At 46.3% G+C, this 25,051-nt stretch overlaps 1 protein-coding gene across 1 annotated transcript in view; it reads right to left on the bottom strand.

Annotated features, from left to right (window-relative positions):
- SLC35F1 (solute carrier family 35 member F1) overlaps positions 1-21,139 on the bottom strand; it is a 253,289-nt gene extending 232,150 nt beyond the window's left edge. The window contains exon 1 of the mRNA XM_076333482.1: positions 20,732-21,139. Coding sequence (XP_076189597.1) covers positions 20,732-20,934 — 203 coding nt within the window. The 5' untranslated portion in view covers positions 20,935-21,139. The remainder of the gene's footprint in view (positions 1-20,731) is intronic.
- Between the last annotated feature and the right edge of the window lie 3,912 nt (positions 21,140-25,051).

Raw genomic sequence — 25,051 nt, 5'->3', positions numbered from 1 at the left:
GTAGGTTTTCATGAGTATGCCACGCTGCCCTACACAGCTACCAAAACACTTGAGAATTATATTCTTTCTGATTTCTTTACCTCCTTCAGGCACCACACAAGATGCGATTGCCAATTTTTCCTACTTCTGTAGGGCCAAACTCTACAAGCTTTACAAGAAAAATACCTGTTTTTTCTAACACACACTCCACACTGATCTTTATTTTCTATATGCTGAAGACAATCTTTTTCAAATACTTAAGACTGAAATTTCAGGCTCATTAACTGCAGTTAATGTTAGTTTGTCAACAGTTGTCTCTTCGTCCAAGTAACACCGTTTGCTGTAGATTTCTGTACCCTGAAATCTGAATCTCAATCTTTTTTGCTTGTCTGAGCTTATGGATGCATATATTAGGCTATCATATCATGGCCAGACCACTGCATTTGTAGAGGGCTTTTCTGCCTCTGTCAGGAGAGAAATTTGTGTTCCAGTGCCTAAGCAGTAAAGATACCAGTGCCTCGGAGACACAGAACTGAGATATGGAACAGAAGTTCCCTCAAGTTAAGGAGGATGCGGCCACATGTCAAGGGATGCAAGCTGCAAAGTAGGCAAAGAAATATACTTGCAGACACGTTTGGATCTGATGCTGGACAAAAACCTTTTGCACAGGTTTGTTATTACTGTTTCCAGGTCAACTTTAAGATGTAAAAGCTCTAGAAGTACTATGTTCGTAATATACTAACTCTCAATTTTACCTCTATTAAAAAGGTACAGTCTATTTAAAACTATGTTGGAGGCCATTCTTATTGTGACAAGCAATTCCAGTGGTAAGAAAACTGAAGAAAGGCAATGAAGCTGTCAGCAGAATGGCTTTTCCCATTTTTTGGATTGAAGCATGTGCGTTTATGTGGTCAGTTAAAGCAGTGAAGTATTTCAGATGCAATCCTAGAATACCTACTGGGCTGAGCTCAATATTAATTTAAAAAGCCATAACAGTCAAGGGATAATTGTATATAATCAGGCCATGCAAGTAAATGAGGAGGCAGCTTATTTACAGAGACTATTCTGTTGGCAAGAAAGCAAGCGTTACCAAAATGAAACTAATAGAGAATTCAGTGCCAATATTATACATAATTCAACTCATCCCAATTACATTGCCCTTTTATGTTTTCTTGAGCTGCAGCAAGAGATGGAAGAGACTCCTCCATGTCTGTGCCATGGCCTTTATAGCCTCTTACTCTCCTTCACTGTGGCTGCTCCTCTCCCTTGCCAGCCTGTATTTACAATAAAAATTAGAAGCATTTATAAATATCTTTCCTGTTTTTTCATTAAACAGTGCAAGTCTCCTGATGTAGGGCCAGTGTTTGCATCCAAGGGGGAAAACCAGCAGCAAACCAGGGAAATGCTTTGCTCAAGAGGCAGGGACTGCATGTCAGAACACGGGCTAAAACTAAAGAGGCTTTGTTCCATGTTCATACCACTACATTGTAATTATCCCACCACGGCATTAATCTTGGCAGCTAAAAATAACATAACAGGGATATACATGAAATCAGTTAAAACTGCTCTTCCACTAGAAAGGACACTGTGCCTCACGTAATTTTTCTCTGTGTCTGGAAGATCCATAGCCCTGAGAGCAAGATACCAGAACAGCAACTCAAAACCCTGCACGTGGTGACAGAGAACCTGCTGCCACGAAGACATCATTTCCAATCCAATAGGTATTGTCACACTGAACAATCTCAATCACAGAAATCAAATCTCATGTAAGTTTGCATTTATTTTTAATCAGACACGTTGCTTTTGTGAGACATGCTAAACAGTTAAAGTCATGGGAAAATAGACCCAGCTTACTTCTGCTCCTCAAAGCCCCTTCAAGTGTGCACATATTTAAGCAGAGCCGAATACCTCCATAAGAGCCTGAAGATGTCAGGGGAGAGGATACAGACTAGCAATTCCTCCCAGCAGGCACCAAAAAGCAGCTATGCTATTTCAGTCTTAAAACCCCGAACCACTTTCCTCAAGAGCCCTGAGCATTTGACCCTTGCCTAAGAATATCTTCTCTCTGGGAAGAGCAAGAAGAGGAGGCAGCCAAGCTGGGGAGAAGAAAGAAGGGGAAGCTGCAGGTGGTGGGGTGAAGGGAACGGCAGCCACACGGGGAACAAAGGAAAAGGGACAACTACTAGTGCTTCACAAAAACAGAGCACTAAAAAGACAAAAACTAAATTAAAAATAGTTTCTCAGCGCTGGCCCCAGGGCAGGTGGAACAGGCACAACGCTGCAGGGCTCGGTGCAAAAGCCGTCCCATGGGAGTGGTGCAGGGTCACGGCTGGCAGCAGCTCCTGCAGTGCACTGTGGTGGCTCCTGTCAACTGTCTGGTGGCCCGCAGGTGGCAGAGACCCAGGGCTTTTAGCGGGGAAAACTCAGGGATGGGCCACTTTCTCATGAGACAGATCTCTCTTCCCACCCCCCCAGCCCTGCTGTTCACCCCCATCCCTGGCACAGCTCAGCTTCGGCAGGTGGGAAACTGTAAGAGCAAGCAGCTGCCAGCTCACTGACACCACACCAGAGCATTGCTTTATCTTACCAGTTGATTTTCTCCTCTCTCTCTCTCTCTCCCTTACACCTTTCTAAAAATAGGACAGGGATCTGTCAGCTCCATCACATTCAACAGGCAAGCCCCTCACAAAGTAGCTTGCTTGTGTAAGAGATGCAAGCGAGGTCTTCCTCCCCAGAGACACCAGTTTGAAGGAGCCCATGCACCATGTGCGCGAGGGCACACCGCTTGGCCTTTGCGGCTTCCCATCTTCTGAGTCAGCCCTCCATGCCTGTGCAGCTTTCCACCAGAGAGAGCTTACAGCGACAGTCCTGCTGGCTGCGCTGCTGTGAAAGCTGCTGGGAGTTACCAGGCTGGAGAGGACACGATGGTATCTGCTGCTCTCAAACAAGAGCGAGTTTCTTCTTTGCCTCTGCTGGCAATGCAAGAAGCTGTTATATGTCATTCTGCTGTGCTTCAAAATATAATAATTGAAGAGAGCCATCTCAGCTTTCTGCTACCGCGTTAGGATATCTCCTCCTGGCCTCCACCAGCGTCTCTGTAGGCAGTTCCACTGGGACCTGGGGGAGTTTCACCTAAGAAAAGCCCTGGGAACCTGGGCCACCGTTTCCACAGAGGGGAGTACTGGCACTGCAACAGATGGAGAAGGATGAAAGGAAGTTTTCAGGACTTCTGCAAGAATACAGGATGACTGCTGAATATGATGCACTGCACAACAGAACCTGTATAATCACACCGACATATTCAAGACAAGCACTGTTTCATTAAAAAAAAGAGACTGTATTGAATCGTACCTATCACTTTGTTTAAGGCTAAGAAAGAATATTGTGCATTTGATAACTTATCCCTTTAAATTTGTTTCCCTTCATGGGGTTTGTTTTTGGTGTGGTTTTTTTTTTCCTGAGAAGATATATTAAAGGTAACAGAGACTTTAATGCCTCCAAGGAAAAAAGAACTTCTCAAACTTCTGGACAGATTTTCCAACCATTTTAATAATGTACTGAGGAAATTAAGACTGCCTTTCAAATGAACAGGGCTTTAACCTGCAGGAAGACTTCTAAGAAGAATTTGTGTTCACCACTGCTCAGGTTTCTGGAACAATGACATAGTAAACATCTCCTATTTCTCTCCCATTACTTATGCAAACAGACAGATATAGAGTACAGTCTTGCTGTAGCTGGCTTTCGTTTCCATCATGGTTACGCAAATTGATACAAACATCACAGTAATTCCCAGTTGTTCTTTTTACAGTACAAAGAAAAGCCAATCACATACACATTGCCTGGTGTAAACCTTCCAATAACTAAAAAAAAAATCCACGCACACCTTTCAAAGACTATGCTTGTTACATTTCCCGGGCACGCGCGATCTGCTGGTTGCATGAAGATTACATGCACAGAGCTGGAAGCCGCCACATTGTCTATTTCGCAGTTTTTCTTCATAAAAGTTCCCTGTGTCTCAGCAAGCCCAGGAAGGTGAAAGCCAGTCCAACAGCATATACCAAGTTATTCTAGTTTTTTTCACGAGTAGGAAGGAAAAAAAACCCAAACCCCTCCATCCCATCTTTTGGGGTAAGATCAAATAGAAAGGTGCCTAAGGAGCAGCTTTAACTAGTGTTCTGGGCAACTTACAGGGATTTGTAGTCGACACCAGTCCTTAAAAGCAGTGATTAATTGCTATGGCAACCAGGGCATCACACCACATGCACTTGGGCTGGGATACAGGGACTGCAGTGTGCCCTCTTACCCACACACGCATCTCAAAAGGGTAACGGGCTCCTCGAGGGGCCGCATTGTTTGGGCGCAATTAATCCTTTATAATAGACCCTCTTCATTGGGGATAGGGGACTCTGCCCATACTCTGCTTTTCTTTACAGGAAATCTTGCAACTATGGTGCTGCTGTGGCTTTGGAGGGCGCCTGCATGTAGCGGGAGAAGGAGGAAAGGGGAAACGTTGGATGTGTAGGGAAAACAAAACTGGGGGTACAATGTATTTTGGGATCCAGGTAGGAATTCATCTTAAGAACTGATGTACCACTTTTTCCTTTGCTGCTGTTGTATTTTCTTCACTCATTTCATGGTTCTTTCCTAAAAAAGAGATTTCCCTCCCTCTTTCAATACATCACCATCGCTGCGTTTATAAGAACAGCCAATGTGTTATGCTATATCCACGTGTGCAAGCTAGTTCATCACAAGCCACATGGCAATCTCTGCCTACCTGAAATCACAGCAGAGCTATAATCATTAGCAACACCCAAGAGGCAAAGAAACAGGTCCTTTCTCCTTCCCTGATAATTTATTTCTATGCCACAGAAGCATACTTAGACACAGAGAGACAAAATGAGATGGAGATTTTTGCTGCATTCCATCTCTCCATTCCCAACAACTGGGATTCAAACACTGGCAGAATTTACCTGGAAGCTCCCTCCCTGGCTTCCTCCTCACTCAGTTTGGTATCAAACCATGAACTGCTGTATATGTAGCACTGTAGGATTGTATTTATTCACAAGCTGTTAAAAGTTTTAACTGAGAGCAGGAGTGCAGCAATACTAATGGTTTCAGTTTCCCCAGAACAAGACCAGCCCCAGCAAACAATCCGAGTTTGTGTTGGACAGTAATCTGGGGGATACAGGGGAACCAAGAACCAGAAAAAATCCTGCATTAGGCATAAACAAAAAAAAGGAAGACACCACAGCTGTCCCACGGCCAAACTTGCTGTCAATACCGTCACCAAAAAAATACTGACGTTAACACCCAGATCTGTAAGCAATGGCACATTCAGTTCTTCATATGGGCAGAAACACAGATCTCTGACCTGAACCACAAAAGTGAAACCTACCAAAATTCCACTTCAGGGATCAGAAAGTGGTCATCCACCACCACTCATAAAAATAACTGACCAAGAAACTCAAGCACAACCTCGTATTTGCTAAAAGTTGGATAAACTGCAATGTTCTAACGTTGGGGGTTTTTTAAGAGAAAAATCACAACCCAAAGAGGCTTTAGGCCCTGATCTGGATTTTCTGTTATCACTTCTACCTTTTTTCAATAGGATCACAATGAAGAACTGAACAATGGGAGATGTTCTCTGCCTGGATTTGTTAATCCCTTATTTGTCTTCAGGAACAGTATACAACTATGCTGTTTTATGCTTATTGTCTTCTACAACACCTGTTTTCCTCCTTACCTCTGTCTGCCTGTGCTTTTGATGCTCCAACAGCTTTACCTGCTGCAGGAGAGGAGAAGGTGGTGTGAAGCAATATAGATGGACTGTGCAGCACCTTTCCACCACAGTACCGGCAACTGACTGTATAACGGCATGCTAGGAGGATACAGGATCAGTTCAGGAAGCAGGACTAACAAAGAAACACTCCCAGAAAACTGTTTTTCTATGTCAGTGCAATCTGCCTACCCAGAAAGACCTCTGGTGGGACTACTCCCAAGGTGATCAAATTGGTGGATGCTTTGCTCTTAAGAAATTCTTTCAGTAACTGAAACCATGGGATTGCTCATCAGAGCGCTCCCTCAAAGGCATGACTTTTGGGAAAGAAATTGCATGGCTGCTGGCTCTAGGGAGTAACAGAAGAGAAAAAGAGAGGCCAGGGAATGGCAATAGGCCTCCAAGGTCACATCAGCCAAATAAAAAGAGCTATTCACAGGGCACCATATACGGGAAGGCTGTAATACAGTGCATTGCCATCACAGAAAGTGGGACAAACCAGTTCAGCAGCCGCTGATCAATTGCTATTTTTCTAATCAGCAGCAGCAGAGAAGTTACTGCACACCTTGCCAGAGAGGCAGAAGTGAGTCATAAAGTCCACAGTGGCACTGCCACAAACTAGATATAATGATTTTAGATCTGCTGAACATGGACCTCTATTTCAGTTAGTGTGAAAAAACAGTATCACAGATAAGGCTCCCATTCCATCTTCTAGCAACAGGGAAACACATAGCATGCTTATATTAAGGTTTTGCACAAATGCCCATCCTCGCTGAACTCAGCCCTGCCTAAAAATAAATAAATAAAAGGTATAACAAGGAGGACCATTGTCCATTTAGGGCTGCATCACACCTCCAACAGCACAGCATACAGCAAGTACTTACAGGCCTAACAGGACATATTTTTCCCCCAGCTCCATCCAGACTCATGCTACCAGATGTCAGACCTTCATCTTTGTCCTCTCTGGGTACAATCATATCACTTCCCCTCTATTTGAGTGAGGAATTGGCTACAGCTGACTGTTTACCAACTGCTGATACCCACCAGGTCTCACCTGGGGTCATCACTACTCTTCCCAAGAACATCAGCACTAGGGCTTGTAACAAGGGAGAAGGCAGGACAGCGTGGGCAGCAGGAAGCTAAAGACCCTGGCAACAAGCAGTTAGCTCAGGCACGGTATTATAATACAGATGAGCCAAATAAAAAGCTTGTGACCACAGAAAGAGATACTTTCCTTTCCTTCTTTCCAGTTTCTTTTACCTCCAGTCTCTATTTTCCCCATCTTCTCTGCCCCCGGCTCCTCCCTGTTCTCCTGCTCACAGGTTCCCTCCTTTCACCGGTCCAGGCACTAGTCTAATCAAAAGTTAGCTAAAGACCCAGCAACAACAACAACAACCGTTTTCAGCCAGGTTAATTCTCTGCTATTTTAGTGAGCTGACTGTGAGATGTGACAGGAACCAGATCTGGCTTAGCAAAAGCAGAAGGAGCGATTTGGCCAGGAGCAGGGAAGAGACAGAAGTGAGACCTCCTTTTGGCAGTTCGTGAAACTGTGACTTAAGAACAAACTCATTCCTCAGCCTTAGCTCATGTTTACCTTATCCAGTTCTGTGAAATGGCTGAGAGGGTGAATCTTCGCATCTGGTAACCCACTACCCTCTCCTAACAACTTCTAGGTATTAGTTCAGGAGTGGCTAATTAGGAAATGGTTTCCTCCCCCCACCACTACCTTTTTTTTTTCCTACAGTCTCCTATTAAACCAAATCAATACATGTGTGTGCATGTGCATTGTTCACATAGTGCCATATATTCACATCGTAAGTGTCCCTAATAATAGTGTCAAGATGCAAATCTCAGAAATTATTACAGGCTCATCTCTAGCACATCTTTAGCTCCTTCCCCCTTGTTAGCAGAGTTTCACACACAGCGTGGTGAGCTTCAGCCAGGATCAGCTCTTCACCAAATGATCTCTCTTATGCTCATACACATGCCTCCAATGAAATCAGTGTAACATGTCTTAGGAGGCAGGAAAGAAGGTTAGCTCACTAACTCCTGTCACACCTTCAAACCCCTGTGATGGCAACGTCTTCTGTGTTTGGGTAACACGGTTTACGGCATCATCTTCGGTGTCAGAAGAGCTTCAGCAACCTCAGCCTCACTTTCTCTCCAGACACTTGTTCTCATCCCTGTACCAGCCTCTTCACCATGCTAGTCCATGTGTTCGTAGCCACATGATAAACTACACTGGAGAGATGATCCACCCAGAAAAACAAACCAACAACAACAGAAACTTTTTTCCATTTTCTTCCCCATCTAGATCAAGCCACCAACGTGGCTCTCCATGCCACCGCGCAAACAGCTCCACCAGCACAACAAAGGGGGAAGAGGCTGGGGACAGGGACAAGAGTAAGAACGAGCAGCTGGGAGTGGAGCAAGGAGCTCTTCTGCCATCTGCCAGAGCCCCCCTCTGCAGTTCCAGCCTCATCTGACGCCAGTTTCAGTGCCAGACCGCTGCAGGTGCTCTCGGGAAACCTCCCCTTGTATTCTGACAGTAGGTAAAGTTAGAGGCCTTTGAAAAGATGCCACCCCCTCGTCTCGCAAAGCCCACACGTACTGCACACATTAGTAATTTTGTTTCCTGGCAAACGTTTGGCCATGAAGTTTCAGAGAAGCACTACAGTAACTGCAGACCAGATGCTTCTGAGTACTACACTGTATTTTATAGCACTGTATAGCATTTTACAAGCATTAACTAATCAACAACTCTTCCAGGTAGTTAAGTTTAATTATCCCCATTTTACAGGTGCTGAACCAGACCCAGGGAGGTTGAGAGATTTGCCCAAGGCTGAAACAACTATTGGTGTCCAATCCTGGACTGTAAAGCAGGTGCTACTGTAAGTAACTTCTCCCTGAGCCTCTCACTGCAGCAGCAGCGGATGAGTTCCCTTCATCTCCTGCTGCAATATAAGCTTCTCCTGAAAACAAAACAGGCAAAAGCCCACCCCTCCCTGCCCTTCATTGCAATGGGTTGGTCGAGCTGCTTTTTGTCCACCAGCTCTCCTGTAACTTAGTCAAGCACAGTCAATGTGACACAAATCATCATGCTCTGGCTTTGGTCCCAAACCCCACGACTGAATCAGGCAGGCAGTATTCACAGGGCATCTCCCCATCTTTCTAACTCTGATGCCCACTTCTGCATCATACTTACATATGATGTTTTTGGGGGTGGGTTTTTTCCCCTCAGTTTCCCTTTATCAGCTGACTAGTCTTTTTGTGCACGCTGTTGTTTGTTTATCAGGCTTGAGCTTTTAATACCCAGCAACTGTAGTGGTGCACAGGTGGCAGCTACAGTAGCAACACTAAGTCCAGACCAAAAAGTGGTGAGATGAGCAGTATACTGAGTGAATACAGCAACTTTTACTAGAAAACAACAAAGAAAGGCTGGCTGGAGAAGAGTTAGTTTTAAGGAGCTTCACCTTACAGACCACTGGATGAAACATTATCTCTGTGCACCTGCAGCTGCTGGAGATTTCTCCACAGAAACTTTTGGTGAGCTGCTTTGGATTGGATTTAAAGTCCGGGCTGAGTTCATCCGGTCTCTGTAGTTCTCTTTCCAAGAATTACAGAATATTTCTGGTCCATCCAAAGGAAGGAAAGATGGCATCTCCAAGCACCACTGGTGCTGCGATGGGAACAGAAATGCCTCTGTTAGGACTGCCTGAAGACTGATATCTCCCTACCATCAGTGCTGTCTACCAGTCTTGAACTGGCAGCGTGGGCAGAGGTGATCAAAGAGTTTTCCTCCCCCCGTACTTGCTCTGGCCGCCGCCCCCCTCACTTCCCACCACGAGCCTTCAGCAGGTCCCGTCTGATGCTCGTGCTCTGGAAGCAAGCGAACAAGCCCCACCTCAGTTACTCATTTCAGCTGGTCTTTGCTACTGCTCCTCAGACAAACACCGCTGCTTCTGAAAGATAAACGCACGCATGGCCGCTGCTCAGAGAAAAACATGCAAATATACTACATTTGGCAGGCAACTTAGTTGTAAGTTACATTTGTACCTTTGTTCCGTCTCCTGCTTTGGGCCTGCCATGCAGAACGGCAGCCAAAACGCGTCTCAAAGATTAGGTCTGGTCTCAGAGCCCTAATCTTGCAAACACCTAAGTTGCCAACTAATCTTAATGACTAGAGTATGGTCATGACTCGTTTGATGCTTGATGCATGGTATTTTGCTAAAACAGAGCCCACATACATGGAAAAAAAAAATCATTAAAGGACAAAGAAGAAAGACAAATTTAAAATTGTCAGAGTGTATGCTTCAAAATAAATTGCTGCTAAATACTCTCAAGTGTAACAGTATTTTGGATGTTAGTAAGACCATTCATAAATGAGAGAAGAAATTGGTATTGATTCTGCAGGCTCATGTCTCAATACATCTATAGGTTGTAAAAGTGTAGGAATAAATCTAATAAATTAATCTAGCTGAGTAATAATAAGTTCCATTAACACAGTAATACCTACCAAATCAATATGTATGAATAATTTCAGACATCAAATTTAACAGAAATCCTTCTACAAGTTAGAATGTGCTAGAATTTATTTATTTATAACAGGATGTTAAATTCGAGTAACTTTTGTAGTTCATCTTAAAAGATCTCGCATGCTTACACAGACATACAGCCCCTTTTTCAAGTGAATTATTAGGGAATTATTTGGTGTCTTAAACTCGGGTAACCTCTTTAGAGCAGGAGAAATTCTGAATCCCAGAGATTTTCGTGGTTAATATAGATGCAACAAACTCCTACACTTCGGGCAAGCCTCCAAACACCGGGTGGCACTGCCTCTCACCCTGACCACTCTGCCTCACTCCTTGAGAGCATTCTGCTACTGAACAGTTGTTCTGGTAAGATGTCACCTTTTTGTTTAAATGAGAGAAAACCTGGAATTTTCCTTTTCAATGCCAGTAAGCGGTGCCTTCATACACGTACTACAGCCATCATACCACCTTGCTCCTGTGCTTCTAGATTAAGTCCTCCAAATGTCCTAGACTCTACTGAATCTCTTCAAAGGCATGATTCCCCCTGCTGCAAACTGGACCTGAAAAAACACTGAAGTACACTGTCAAGAAAATGCTGGTGAGTGAGCAAAGCAGCTTTGGTGGAACCTGAAGAGGAGGTAACAGAGCAAGGTCTCCGGGGCTACACACAGGTGTTGTCCACTCTGGGAGGAACTGGACCACACTTCTGCAAATGGTGATCTCTAAATTCCAGAAAAACAGTTGTTTTTTCTACAAAGCATCCCCCTCAGCCCACCGGGCACCCAACAGCGGGGATCAGGTATCCAAAATCTGACTGGAAGTTACCTGTGCATATCAGGTAGGTCACACAGGAAAAGGAGGCACTTCAGTCTGACCATTACATGTATTTGGGTGCTGGCTTTTTCCCCACCATGTTAGATGAAGCTTGGAAACTTCTTCTGCCTGACGGTACTTACTCCTGATACCCAGCCTGATGAAAATTATATCTACAATATTAAAGTTTTATTTCCTCCAAGTATCAAATCCCATACCCATTAAAATATTTTCCAGCTCCCTGCTCAACTCTTCCCAATCTACTTGCTATTTGCTGTCCTTCTTCACTTTCAATCTATCCAGGACGGTCCCTGCAGACCTCAATATACTGGCAGCAGGGAGTTAAAAAACCATAATCAAAAGCATTTCATGTCTGTAGCAGCAGCAGAGAGAGAAAAGGAAAGGAGTAACAGGAAAGAAGCACTTGCTCAGTTTCATTACGGCGCTCAGCTTCTAGTAAGAAGAGATTTCAGAAGGTAAATGGCCCAAATCAGGCTGCAGAAGCCACTGAAAACACAGAGCTATTTAAACTCCATAAAATATCTGGGCTTAGAATAATCACAAGGTAATTAATTTAATTTAATTTTATTACGTATTTTCCAGCGTTTGTCTCATCATCATAGGGAGACAAAAAGCAAAGATCCACGCAGAAGAACATTGCACCCTGGGATAGCCACAGAGGCACCTGAGTAAGCAAAGATCCAAATCTTGGTAAAAAAAACAGAAAACATAGGATAGAGTACAGCTTTTGCCTTTTTTGCCCCCCCTTGGAGCATTAGGCCCCTACCTAAGGGGGCCAGTGACTCACTTCAGGCCTCCCCTGTCTGCGATTCACAGTCTTGAAGAGTTAGACATCTACCTCCTCTCTTCAAAAAAAGGCAGAGAGAAGTCCCCCCGCTTCTACCTTGTAGCCACCACTCTCATTCAGCCCATCTCCCTCAAACTCCCCCTTCGGCTGAAAGGGTCTGAGCTAGCAGCCCCAAGGCTACATTAAGGATCAGGATTTTAGTTATTAGGCTGGAGAGGTCCAGAAGGGGAGCGGTGGAGCTTTCTTCCTCTTCAGTGAGGTTGATTAAGAGGTATCAGAGCAGGAGCAGACTCTGGTGTATCCATCCCATGCTGCCGATGGCTTCCTCTCCATTTCACCAAACAGGGGAAACATTTAGTCCTCTCTTAACTCATTTTCCATTTCTACCAAATGGAAACCAGAAAAAGTCAGCTCACATCAAAACACTTGCCAGATGAGAAAAGTAATGAGAATGAATGTGGCACAGAAGACAGCACCATTTTTAAATCAATGCAGCCCAATAAAAGACAGTGAAGCAAGCTTCTGGACACATGCACGACAGTTTCTTTGACAAATGAACACCAGAGAGGGCTAAGTAAACTAATGGTCATCACTATAAATCCATCAAATTTTGTTTTCATTCCGTCATCAGCTAATACTGGCTTACAGGTTGCAATTAACACTAGGGCTTGGGAGGTAATAATTATGGTCTTGCTACTGGACACAAATTACCTCATTTATCTGTATTAGAGATGCAGCAATCTGTTTCAAGCATAGTGTGCTTTCATAAATGAACACCTTGAAGACTGAAATGCCTTGGGAGATGAGCTGGGCAAAAAAGCATCTTCTAGTTCCAAACTTTTAGTTTTCAAAACTTCTCCCATTTTGCATTAGGACAAAACCATGACCTTTTGAGGTTCTTCATCCCAAGAGAACCTCACAGTCCGTGTGTTCACAGCAGCCCTCAGGGATGCAGCAAAGCAGAGTTAAACCTGGTCCCCTATATAAGTATTCCCATCACCAGATTATTATGAAGTCGTACTCACCCTCCATCCAAAAAAATCTAGTCTGGACATAAGAAACCTTGCTGAACACGCAGTCTTGAGAAAATCCAATCCTTCTTGCCAAGGTTTTGACTCATCTACATTTTCTGACAGGGAAAAAAGTTATAGCAAAAGAGAAGATTCGCTCTCTGGCTCCTAAGTTCCTACACACCGCCACAGGTCAGACCTATGTGAAGGTGGAGCATGGCCTGCCGCATCACTACGGGAAAAGGCAATGTAAGGAAGCAACTGACCACCACACCAAGGGGAAAGTGAAATTAAGGGCCGAAATGACTGTATTGGCTACAAACAGAAGGCTGGCTTAATAAGCGTCTCTAGTTTTTACAGTGGCATCTACATGGTGTCATTTGCAGACAGACCTTTCTGATGAGATCAAGGGTCACCCACCCTGTCTAGCAAATAATTTAGCTAGCAATATGTACCGTGGCACATCCCAAAAAGCAGGCGCACTCCCTGCAGAAGTACGGCACAGTATTGCCACACAGGTGCTCTCACTGAGCATGGCTGGTCTGTGGGGACACTCCCTCCTTGGTCTCCTGCTCTTTAGTTCCAGCCGTACCAAGGAGAATGTGATGCATGGGAGTCAAACCCACTACCTCTATGATTCGGTGTCTCTGAGAAAAATGACAGAGAGTACGTATTGAAGAAATGCTTTCTTCAATCACAAGAGAAACCAAGTCAGAGAAAGCTGAAAGACAAGCTTCAAAACTGGCATGTTTTCAGTAAAAATCCCAGGGAGACAAATGACAGACATAAATAAGCAGAGACAGGTAAATTAGGTGGTTCACAACACGAATTTCACAACCACCAATACTTACACACTTTACAGTCATAGCAATTTATGAGTCCCCATACAGCTGTTCTTGCAACAGGTGATTTCAGCTGAGTTTGAACTCAGCTCACAAGCCTTTGAGCATGAGTTTTCTGTTGTTGTTGGGTTTGGGGGGAGATTTTTTGTAGTTTTTTTAAGTTTTTTTAAGTCTTTTTTTAAGTCTTCAGCAAGTTATTTTCCCTAAGCTTTCCTGGTAACTAGCCCTAATCAGTATTCAAGTGCTGATCTGTAAGGCTATCTGCTGACTTAAAGGAAGGGAACACCTCACTAATAGCCCCAGTGTTTCCCTCTGCCTGCAGAAACAACCCCGATAAGGACAGAGGCTCCAGCCATCTCCAGAGAGACAGAGCCACAAAGAGCCCTTCTGATCGCTGCTGGCATCTGGCCTTCCCCTCATTAGCACATTAAAGCTGCTCTGTCCATCCCATAAGAGCCACTCTGTCCATTCCTCCAGCTTTCTCTATGGAGCCATTTACAGTGCTGCTCCTTTGAAACCCCCCTAGTTCAAGAGGCAGTAACCCCTTCCCAAAGCCCACGGCAGAGCCAGTGTCAAAAATTCCCACTTACAGACAGGCACCCAGTAAGTACTGGCCTTCTGAATGTCATAGGTAGACAGAAGACACCCACGTATTTCGCCTTGCCAAATTGCCCCTCCTAGGGAAAGTCTTTTCCCAATCAGTATGTGGACTGTCACGTTTAGATTACAGTGCACTTACCGTATCAAATCACTCCAAACAATTCCTATTTCAGAATAGGACCGGCAAGGCTTGTATCTCCTAAGGTGCAAATTCTCAAGAGCAAAAGCGAGGCAAGGGGGACAAAGCTTTCCGACACTGACGCCGAAACCTGTTAGGAAACCACGCTCAGGCACTTTGAAACCACACTTGGACAGACTTCCAGTACCTGCTACAGCAGCAACACAGAAGCTTTATGTACTTTAGCTCATCTTCACTCCTACATCAAAGCATTTTAAGTGTACTATGGCATGCCATTAAGTGTGCATTCACTGAAATAAGTTGTTTGGAGGGGAAGAGCGTCTTTTTCTCCCGTTTTACAGGTATTTCCCTTATGCACCCAAATTATTGGGAACGTAGCTAATTCGCAGAGGTCACTTGCTTTCAAAATGGTGATTACAAGTAAACTAATGAGAAAAGGAAACAGTGGACAATTTTTCATCAGTTGATTTCTATATCCTCTGCCAGGATGCTTTCCTATGGGCAGATACGACCTTCCCACTTCCCTGACCAAAAAGAATACTACTAACAGGTACAAGAAAGCCAACCTAGTTGCTTTATCTACGCTCTGAACTCATTTTCTTTGACTTACTTCAGAATGGTATAAATATTTTTACCTAGGAGAGCTACAGCTATCTGAATTGGGCTCAGACTCATTCTTCTACAGTCACTGTTATTCTGGGTGGACTTTGAGAAGCTATTTGTACTTTTTAAGAATAAAAATCCCAAAGGAAGCCAATCCTTTTGTTCTGAAGAAGAAAGCAAAGCAACTGAAGGTTATGAATACTCACTCTTTTTTTGGATTCCAAAAATGATGTGTTTGATCCTTGACTTGCTTTTCATTAAGGAAAAATGCCATAAATTATTTGCTTTGTTTGCCTCTCCGATCAGTCAACTGAAAGACGTCATTGCTTTGGGGCAATGAAATACATTGCCTCAATTTCATTATTATTCAGTTTCAGGTTCTTTTTAGTACATAAACTCCCTCTTTCTGATTTACTATGTGGATACGTGTTATTAGAAAAAAAAATCATTGGGTTATAGCTTTTGATACTTGCAGTGTCATTTAAACAGCTCTCATCTCTGAAGAGTCAGTAGCCTTGACACACGGTTCAAGTTCAAAGTTAGTCAGCTAGTGGGCCAAATTCTTCCTCAACTCCATTATCAGGGATGAATTGGGCCTGTAACATACTAAAAAGGCAAAAGTTTTACTCAGACTCTACCCAAACAGCCGGGCTTTCTGACAAGAAGAATCCAAATTGCTTTTCTTCATATAATTTTGTTCAATTAATCACTGCCTAGCTTAATGAATTATACTTATTAGCAACATTATTTTTCTTCCTTTTCCTAAGAAAAGTAGTGGTAATTAGACCATACACTGGCTTTATGCACAAGGCTAGAATTTATCTGATAAAGTGAGTAAGCGTGCAAAGAAGTAGAAAGAGACTCACACTGCTCTGGAGAAAGCTTTCACGATTCACTAGTGCAGAGAACATAACTACAAAGCTATTTAAAAGATGGCATGGGGCCGAGTGCCTGAAATTACTCTTACTCCATTTTCTGATATCAAGTTGAATATCCCTAATGTTCTGATATGATTTTTAGGAAACTTCTGAAAAATACAAAGTGCCATTTAGCAACAGAGAGCAAGAAAAAGCACATGAAGACATCCTTGAAACAGCAAGATAAGGCACGGCTAGACTTTACAGCAAGTATTCCTTAAGAAAGCACTAAAAGAGAGAAGTGGGTAAACCCAGAAAAATGTTTGTGCCATCCAGCTTTCTAAACAAGTCCTCATCAAGGAAAGCAATACAATAGCAGGGCCTTAGATGTTACTTTGGAGACCTGAGTTCACTGACGCAGCTCTAGTATTTTTTGTTTCCTGGAATAATCTCATTTACTTAGGTAAAATAACGTTGTCATAGTATCTAAAGATATTAACTCGTTTTCCTTGCAGAAACTTCATTTTCCCTCCTTGTCCTGGTGCCTAGGACTACAGAGATTATGTCCATGTATAAGCAAGTACCTCATTTGTTGGCTCTCATTTAGATTAATAATTTGCAAGAATCCCCCAAAGAGATCATCTCCCAACCTGCTCCCCCTGAGTTTTAGCAATGTTTATTCTCTGCCCAGTTCCTCTAAGGAGGTGATAACCAGCCTTCCCAACATGAGAACAACCTTACTGTAAAATACTGTTTTGCAGGTGATTCTCTGCTCTTGATCCTTCAGGTCACCCAGGGAGTGCAAGGAAGGGAGACAAGCCACCACTCTGTGCTGGGATGCAGCCAGACAGAGCAAGTTCAGACCCACCAACAGGTATCTCTGAAATATGCAGGTGCTGGGGTGGAGGCATGGAGAACCACAGAGCTCCAAACCACATGATTTTCTCCTTTTTTCCTTGCTTCCCTCTATAGGTGGGAGGCAATAGGGAGCAGGTGAGTCACTGCTTATTAAGTGGTCCTCTGCAAGCAGACAGAGTTGGTGGAGTCCAATTTTGGCTTCGCAGAGGCTGTGGGGAAGCAAGTAAGCAAGCAATCAAGCAGCCAACATTGCTCTTTCTCTCCCCTGCAATATAGCAGGGCAGGGTCAGCCAGGGACACCTGCTGAGCAAATGCCACAAGGAAGGTACCAGGCAGGGCCCTGCAGCTGGGATTCATGGACCACGGGTGTGAGTCACAGGTCCAGGAACGTATTTGCAGTACGTAATCACCACGACATTTCCCCTTAATGCAACGGCAATTCAAAGTCATCCTCTCCGGACTTCAAGAATAACAGGAAGCTTGTTCCTGTTGCAGCAGGTCCTGTTCACCATTACTGGCAGCTCAGAATTTATATCCAAACTATTCCAGTAAATCCCACAATTTCACTGAGCATCTCCACTCCTCCATGATTCTGACCTTTCGGTTTTGTGTTTTACTTTGGTTTTCTGTTGTGGCCAACTTTTTCACAGAGTGCAGTGTTTGCTGTGGTCACTGAAATAGATTTTTACAGTCAACCAGCTCTGCTTTCAGTATGTTCTCTTTCCAGCACCCTGGGGGCGTTGTTCCAGTGTTTCTCTATTACCTCAGGAACTATTGAGTGAACAGGGAAGCGAGGTTGGAAGGTGAAGTTAAAATAAGTTTCCATGGCTTGTAAGGAAATCTTAAGAGAAGACTTCAAAGGCCATTCAGGAATCACCAAGTGCCAGGGTGACCAAACTACTGCATATAAAGTGAGAGAGAAATGATGCTCATTTTCTGCCAGTGTCTGTCCCTATTCTCCTGCTGTCTTGTTTCCTCCCCAACCATACCAGAGTCTGTCCCCTCCCTGGGGACAGACCTTTTAGCAGGGCCTGTTGTGACAGGACAAGGAGTAATGGCTTTAAACTAAAAGAAGGTAGATTGAGACTAGATATAAGGAAGAAATTTTTTACGCTGAGCGTGGTGAAACACTGGCACAGGTTGCCCAGAGAGGTGGTGGATGCCCCACCCCTGGAAATATTCAAGGTGGGGTTGGACGGGGCTCTGAGCAACCTGATCTAGTTGAAGATGTCCCTGCCCACGGCAGGGGGGTTGGACTAGATGACCTTTAGAGGTCCCTTCCAACCCAAACTATTCTATGATTCTACCAGCTACAAGCAGGTTTCTGGCATCCCTGGCTGTTGTCAACCTTTTTATTTTGTTTGTCTGCCTGAGGAGCCCCCATTTTGTCTAGCAGAAAACAGAAGCACATGAGCTCAACTCAGAGAGTCAATCAGGAACCTTTCACAAATGGGTCTCAAGCAAATGGTGCACACAAAGTATAGACAGCACGGAGAAAGTGCTGCCCTTTTCCAGTAGAAAAACATTAACTGAAGAAACCAATGCCTCGTTTGTTCTGGGCTCCTACTTCTTTAGGGATTTGGCATACATATTTCTTCCTTTCCCGTACACATTTGCATGCTATTGTTTCCATAGAAGATGAAAACATAAACATTGTGTCGGGATTCATTTCACTGTGTCAGGATTCATTTCACTCTATTAACAGAAATACTGCATGAAAGTCATGACGTTACAAGGGCTGAGTCCTTAGTTCCCATGTAAAGTTGAAGGAAATCTAACTCAGGCAAAATTTCCCTTGATACAGACTTTGGGATGGGCTAAGGATTCTCTTACACAAAGAAAAGGCTGCCTTAAAACGTCACAGTAACAAGTCTCCTCCCTCTCCAAAAATCACAGAAATTTGGAAAAATTTGACTCTTGCTTCATGTTTGAAGAGGGGAAAAGAATATGTTTGCGAAAAAGTGACTAGGCTGCTGTTCGTTAGGGTGTTCCTCTGGGCAATGGGAGGTCCCGTTTCTAGATTGAAGTTTGTGAATCAGAACAGAGATTTGAACTTTGGTCACCAGAGCCAATTTCTATCCTTTTCCCCCTTCAAAAAAAACCTAGATATTCTCATTTCAATCATATCTATAAAACAATAAATATTAATTTGACTCTTCATATATGGCCGAGAGTCATATATATGCATAAGCATGGTAACTGCTTGAACTGTATGAATTAATCCAACACCCCCTAGCCGTGAAGACTGTGGTCAGTTTGATGGCTCCGCAGAGGTCACTATTACCACCCTTGAACAGGAGTACCTATTGCTTCTATATGCGATTCCCCCACCACATCTTCATACATCTCTTGCTGCCCCCGAGAAAACTTCTTCTCTCTAGTGTCTTACTTCAGGACTGGCACACATCTCAGGATGACCAAGCAGAAGTGCAGGATTTTGCAAGCACAGGACACCTAAGATGACACAGACTGACGGGTTGAGGAATTGAGTGAATTTTACTATACTGAGAGTTGCAAATGGGCATGTACAAGAAAATGTGTAACTGAGTTTGAGCCGAAGCAGCTCTTACTTGTTTCAACTTCTTTTCAATCCTTCTCATGCTCAAATAACAAAGGATAAATATTTCCTCCCTTACTGATGCTTTTGAGTATCCCCCTAGAATGGTAACAGTTAATTAACTGCATGTAATAGCAATGATCTGTGAGCAATCAAATACCTCCAGGTATCTGTAACAAAGATAGTAACAATGATAATTTCCTAATGTTTAAAAGCTTGACAGAGTCGACGAGCTTCAGCTTCAAAACTAGTATATCCAGGTAGAAGAGCTGATGTTTTTCTTAGTAGCTCATCCATATTACACGTATGCGAAACTAAAGCGGGGACAATGGGGCCGACACTGGTACGCACCACCCCGTTGCCGCTCATAAGGCTGCAACTGCTCTATTTAGCACGTAAAAGTCATTAGGCAGAAGTGATGGCTTCAGCTGGCTTTTCAGACAGGAGCTCAGAGGCTCCTTCTGGAGAAGTGCAACCAGTTAGCCTATGGATAGGCGCCGTTTTGTAGTAAAAACCTCAGCCCTAATCAAATGCAGTGCCGAAGAAACAACCGGCAAAGAGGAGAGCGCAAAGGATTTAAGTAAGATGGTGCCAGTGTTTTCTTGTGCGTTCGGTGAAATAATTTACCCCGAGTACCCTGCAGGTTTCCTATCCTTGCATTGACAATTCTGAGCCGCGCGCACAGGCGAAGCGACCAGCCAGCGCCTCGGCGGCATCCCGCTCCCGGAGCCAGAGCATGCTTCCCTCTGACCACGCGAGCTGGTCGGAAACCGGGCAAAAACCCCACACGGGGCCACCCGGCACCCCGGAGCATCAGGCCCCGCCTGATGCGGGCCCCCGCCGGGACGGGGGGCCGCCCCTTCCCCGCCGCCCCTCTCGCCCGGCGCCCGCGCTCCAACTTCCCCGGCGGCGCCTCCGCCACCGGCCGGGCTGCGGCAGCGGGGACGTCGGCTCCCTCCTCCCCGCCGCCCCCCGCGTGTCCGCGACGGGCCAGGAAAACCGAAGCAGGCGGGAGGCGCGGGGGTCCCGCTGTGGGGGTGTGCCTGCGGGCAGGGCAGGTGCGACCGGCACCGGCGGGGAAGGAGCGGACCGGGGCGGCGCCTCACGCCGCCGCCTCGGAGGCAACAATGGGCCGGGGGAGGCTCCGCGCCGCCGCCCCCTGCCCGCGGCTTCCGCGGGGAAAGGCGCTGCCAGCCCAGCCGAGCCGCCGCCGCCCAGCCGGAGCCTTCGCGCCCCCCCGCTCCACCCCGCCGAGGGGGCCGGGCCGGGGCTCCCCCGACGGCCGCCCCCGGGACCTCGCCACGGGGCGAGGAGCCGCGCCGTGCCGCCGGAGCTCCGGTCCATCCCCCGGCCTCACCTGTTCAGCACTTTCCTGATCCTCTGGCGCACGCTGGAGGAGGGCGCGGAGATGCCGCTCCTGCCGCCGCCACTGCCGCCCTCCGCCGGCAGGTTCTCGATGGTGGCCACGACATGGCTGGGCTGCGGCGGGTGGTGCGGCGGCGGCGGCGGCTGCGGCGGCGGGGGGTGGCGGTGGTGGCGGTGGCGCTCGGGGGAGAGCATCGCGGCGGGGCTGCGCCTCAGCGGAGAGCGGGGCGCATCCCGGCGGGAGGGCGGCGGGCGCTGCTGCCGCCGGCGCTGGCTCCCTCGGCTTCCGGGCAGCGCCAGACCCTCGCCCGCTCCTCCCTCACTGGGCTGCCATGCAGCGAGGGGCGGGCTGCCGCCGCCGCCGCCAGCGAGTGCCGCTCACGGTCGACGAAGTGGCAGCAGTTTGGCGACCCTCCTCCTCCTCCCCACACCCCCCGCGCCCAGCCGGTGCCTCCCCCCGGCGGAGCCGCCGCCGCTGCGCCGCCTCGATCCCCTTTGTTCCCCGCTCGCCGCCGCCCCGCGCACCCCCAGCGCACGGGTGCCGCCGCGGCCCGGCCCGTCACGGCGCGGCGGCGGCGGCGGAGCCCCCTCGGAGCCCTGTGGGGCGGCGACCGCCCCTGCGCGCCGCGATGCCGCCGGGCGAGCGCGGCGGAGGGGCCGGCGGCGGCCGCCAGGGGGCGCCGGCGGCGGCGGCAGCGCCCCCGCTCCCCCCCGCCCCGCCGCGGGCGCCCCGCGGGGCGTTCGGAGTCGGGCGGGATTCGCGGGCGCCCCCGGAGGAGCTGGGGGGGGGGGGGGGTCCCTCCCCGCAGGCCGGTGCTGCCGTGCCGCCCCCGCCCGCTGAACTCCGCGCTGGGTAGGCGAGGGGGCGAGGGGGGAGCCGGGCCACCCCTTGCTTACCCCCAGACTTCACCCCATTAAATATCGATTTTCTCTTGGGGTGCGTAGTTGCCTTTTTGGGGTGGTGCTTTTGCTAGTCAATTGCCTCTTGCCTACAGCTAGGCAACACGGCATCTCCTCCACCGGTGTTAACACCTAGGAACTGCCATACATTTGTCCTCCGAAACGTGGCACGGCCTGCCTCGTCTTCAGTGAATTGGAAAAAGTGTAAATAAAAAATGCTTCTGAGCAACACCCTTGCTCGCACGCTGCCAGAGAGGCACGTAAGGGACCGCGGGAGGGATGGCAGCCACCGTAAAGTTCAGAGCTCCATACATTTCTCATAGGGACGGTGCACTTCAAGTTCATGCCTGGGCGAGGCTTGTTACAGACTATTGTGTTAGTCTCTTTCAAATACAGGGAGTCTCTCCAAAAAGAAATGGAATGAACACGGTTTTAATATTTCTTATTCTAAAGAGTAAGATATTTCATTTTTAAAATTGAATTAGGCTCAGAGGAGGTAAAACATATACATACCTTTTAAATCAATCATGCCTCTCTGAAACGTATTATCTGATAATTTTGCAAAGTCCTGCAAGTGAAATAAATTTGAAATTTCACCTTTTCCATTCTGTTGTCCCCCCGACTTATTTTTGTCAAAGATTCTTTCCCTATATTCCTGTTTGTGTGAACCTTACACAAAGGCGTGAAGGTGAGAGGAACATTTGTAAAAACCAGGGAAATATGGTTATAAAGCTGTGGGGTGTTCCCCAGGGAAATCAGATAGATGTTAATACTCGAAATTACTTTTGCTTTTTTTTTTTTTTTTAATGACTAGATTTCAGGTCGGTAATGTCTGTTTATAGAAACTATTCCTTTTGCCAATATTAATTTTTAATATGTCGGTTTACTCTGAGTACCTCAGCAGCCTCAGTCGAACAGGTCTTCAAATGAGATCCAGTGGAGCATGTTGCTCTACCAGAGGAATGCTTTTGAAGACGGGGCTCACTCACTCAAAATCCTCTAAAGTTCATTCTCCGTTCTGGGCAGAAAGCCAGCTGTTTTCAGCGTGAGCCGAACCTCGCTTGAATCGGATTATGCTACTAAGAGATTCTCCTCTCTCCTATTCCCCCCATGGCAACCACATGTTTCCATAAGTGGAGAGAAGATGAGGTTCATTCTCCCTGGCAGCTCTTGGAAGTGGAAGGGACAGAGCCTCCAAAGCCTCAGTGCCTGCAGCCGGGGCGGTACGACGTTAGCTGCAGGGCTGGCCGGCCGGTGCAGCCGTCGCCGCTGTGTGCCGTCACCGTGTGGGTCCCGCCGTAGCACCCCCAACCCTCGCACTCATCTCTATCCCATGTACCTCTAGCACCTATCTGATAACGTGTCCACGCCCTTCCTTAAACGCCCTGTTTCTCCAAACTGCCGGCTGGATGGCAACTGCAAATATTCTGGAAATACTCTCTGTGCTGGAATGAGAGGGTTTAGATGAGAGATGTGTTTGCTTCTGGGTGCTCAGTGGCCATTTCAGACTAATCCGACAGCCGAGCGGATCAGAACAACAGTGTTTGTGTAACCTTAGTCCTACTGATTAAACCAAATGAATGCATACCTGAAGTCCGATTTGGGATCTGCCGATAAACAGGGGGCTATGGGAAGCCCCTGTCCTCAGGACAGCCCCCTTATTTGGCAGCCCCCTTTTTACCGATGCGGAGGGAAACTGTAGGTCCGTGCAGACAGCCCTGCTGCCATCCTGATGAATGGACTTCTTGCACATGCAGGTCTATCAATGCCAAAAATTTGCTGTGTCCAATAAAATTGTTTCTGATTACTTTTCAGTTTGTCTCCCTGTCATACCGCACGTGTAGCATTACGCCATCCCATGGCTTTGTGCGTTTAATGTTACAGTTTACTCATGCTGGGTTTTTTCCATGATTAGACAAAATTACTGGGAGGAACAATTATACCGGATGTATTCTGTTTAGTAATATCAGCAGATTGACTGCATCATACAATCAGTAGTGACTGATTGAGAACTGCATTTTTTAGCGGTTTAATAATTACTCAAGATGCTATTCATGTGGCTAAATATCCCTTGCAGTCTGAGCACTCTTGGCCTCGTTTCAAACACAGCGCTAAGCATGTTCACCTCCCTTGTAGCTGTTTCTCAGTGTGCTGATGTTCAACTATGGCACATCTGGCATCTTCATTAGTGTAACACCCAACTGGATTAATTTTGCTGAAAGATAAAAATAGAATTTGTATAACTGTGAAAATGTATTTTTTGTTAAGTATTTCATCCCCCTGATTAACAGGTGAACGTGCTGGAGGTTAGTCCAATGACTCCTCTTTGTGGTTTACACTGAAGAAGTGTTTTGCCTTCTAGCGTGAAGTCCGTTTTTAAGTCTAGGTTTTCCAAAATTGTCACGTGAGCTGAGCTGACTCAGCCTTTTTGGTCACCCATGCCCTCCATAAATAAAACAAAAACACCTCTCCATGGTCACCTGAGTTCACAGGGGGCCGAGTCCTTTTTACTTTTGAGTTTCTGTTGATAAACATGCACAAAGCTGTTGCAACAGCAGCCACACCAACTTGCTAACGCGCTGCCCGGGGGCCTGGCTCAAGCCTGAATCCTAATGGCCTGAAGCCCAATCCTGAAGCTAAGTGGGGACGTCCTCTCCTGGGGGGTCTGACCCGGTAGCTGTGCTCTGACCCCACTCAAGACCTGGCAGAACTTGCAGCAGGACCAGAGGCTAACCAGGAACTAGGGGGACAACACAGCACCGGTACAACTTGTAAGCAGGGGAGTAGTGTCAACAAATGAGAAATTTTTATAATGACATGCACATCCATCTCCAAGTCGATTGAATGCTGGATGTGGGGACTTGGGATCTCACCTCAGCTTAGTCAAATTTTAGAGAGTTAAAACTCAGTCTTTCCTATTCCAGCTGAGTCTCCTGGAACTGCTGAAATTGCTCTTCTGCAGTACTGTCGGCATCCCTTGGTCCCCAGCCGATGAACAGCTCCAAGAAAAGAAACCCAAATTCCAGTGGTTGCAGCTCTCGCCTAAGATGTGGAACAGCTGTGAGTGTTGTACTCCCAAGGCTGTTTGGCTTGTCGTGGGGATTCAGTCAGGCAATCAGCCTGCTCCATCACGTTTTTTCAGGGGTGGGAAAACTGAGGTACTGAAGCAGCTCTGGCCAAGACTGGACCTGGTCTGTCACTTCTCAAGCAATCATCAGGGCTACCAAGAGGATGAGTCATGATCTCTTCTTCATCTGTCAGAATGACTATTCTATATTTGCTGTTTGATTTATATCAAAATTATACTTTGATTTATTAACATTTAAATTTTAATATTTGATATAACATTTTATTTATATTAAACCTTTTTATTTGATATAAACATTACTTGATTATTACTAATAAACCAAAT

Source organism: Aptenodytes patagonicus, chromosome 3 (assembly GCF_965638725.1).
Source record: "Aptenodytes patagonicus chromosome 3, bAptPat1.pri.cur, whole genome shotgun sequence".
Classification (NCBI taxonomy): Eukaryota; Metazoa; Chordata; class Aves; order Sphenisciformes; family Spheniscidae; genus Aptenodytes; species Aptenodytes patagonicus.
This window is presented reverse-complemented; position numbering and strand designations above follow the sequence as displayed.